Source organism: Physeter macrocephalus, chromosome 2, assembly GCF_002837175.3.
Source record: "Physeter macrocephalus isolate SW-GA chromosome 2, ASM283717v5, whole genome shotgun sequence".
Lineage (NCBI taxonomy): Eukaryota > Metazoa > Chordata > Mammalia > Artiodactyla > Physeteridae > Physeter > Physeter macrocephalus.
The window spans coordinates 77,749,828-77,751,235 of NC_041215.1; the positions used below are offsets into that span (position 1 = coordinate 77,749,828).

Consider the following 1,408-nt stretch of genomic DNA (forward strand, 5'->3'; position numbering starts at 1 on the left):
AGAAAAAAATCGAAAGCATTTTAAACCTTTAAAATTGATAAAAGGAAGGAACATAAAGTTCTATTAATTAAAATAGAGTCATATTATTCATGGATAATGAATATCTAAGTTTCCTAGAGAGGAGTGAGAGAAATGAGCCCCAGCCCTTCATTCTTTTCTTTTTGTTCTCAGCATCAGGGTAGAGCCAAGGGGAGAAGGAAAGGTAGAACACCGAAAGGTTGGAGAGCTTGCCAGAGCGAAGTAGAGGAGGCAAGGAAGGTGCTTTCTCTTCTGCAAAGGTGACTGAACATTACTTTCTTTCCTGTATCCTGCTTTTTAGTGGAGTCTTTGAATTTCTAGGGCCTCAATGAAGCCTGGGATTGACATGGGAGGGAAAATCCTCAGATTCAGAATGTGAAAGCCTTGGGGAGGGGGATAAAAGATTTATTGTGAGATTAAGGAAGTAAAAGAATGTGAAAGGATAGTATACATTGGGCAGCCATACTTTTGCCAGACCTGCCAGGGTCTCATGTTTGTTCTGGTCCTGGTTGCATCTTTGTACTTCCTGTCTTCTGCAGCCCCCTGGGCCGGCACGATGACATCCCCCGCTTTCGTCAACTCTTATGTTCAGACCCCTTCTGTGAGGTGTGTAATAATGCAACTGCTGAGGTCAATCGGCTGCTACTCCTAGAGGCCCTGGAAGATTGCCTCAGTGAAGCCTGGGATTGACATGGGAGGGAAAATCCTCAGATTTAGAATGTAAAAGCCTTGGGGAGGGGGATAAAAGATTTACTGTGAGATTAAGGAAGTAAAAGAATGTGAAAGGATAGTGTACATTGGGCAGCCATACTTTTGCCAGACCTGCCAGGGTCTCATGTTTGTTCTGGTCCTGGTTGCATCTTTGTACCTCCTGTCTTCTGCAGCCCCCTGGGCCGGCACGATGACATCACCCGCTTTCGTCAACTCTTATGTCCAGACCCCTTCTGTGAGGTGTGTAATAATGCAACTGCTGAGGTCAATCGGCTGCTACTCCCAGAGGCCCCGGAAGATTCTACTTCCTCTGTGTTCCCGTTGGCTTCCACAGCTCCTGTGACTGACTCATCGTTTGCTCTGTCCCCTGCCTTCTCAACAGTCCCTTCAAGAGACCTAACACCAGCCTCTCTGCCTGAGACTTCCCCACTGTCCCCCTCCGCTCTCTCCCCTAACCCTATGACCCCCTTAGTTGACGTTTTTTCACCCTCCCCATTGGGTCATTCTCTGGCACCAGAGCCTTTTCCTTCCTTGGATTCCGAATTCCCAGTGGACTCTTCCCCACCCCAACCCCTTGCCTTTCCCCCTCTCCTACCACATGACACACAGACAGCAGATCCTGTTCTCCCACGAGAGGCCACTTTGTCTCCGGATACCATTTTCTCTCTTGACCCCACCC

At 48.1% G+C, this 1,408-nt stretch overlaps 1 protein-coding gene across 1 annotated transcript in view; it reads left to right on the forward strand.

Moving 5' to 3' along the window:
- Window positions 1-132: 132 nt before the first annotated feature.
- The window catches only part of LOC114487323 (spermatogenesis-associated protein 31D1), a gene marked incomplete at its 3' end in the record, with an annotated part of 4,232 nt that continues 2,956 nt past the window's right edge, over window positions 133-1,408 (forward strand). The window contains exons 1-2 of the mRNA XM_055079245.1: window positions 133-278; window positions 903-1,408. Coding sequence (XP_054935220.1) covers window positions 133-278; window positions 903-1,408 — 652 coding nt within the window. The remainder of the gene's footprint in view (window positions 279-902) is intronic.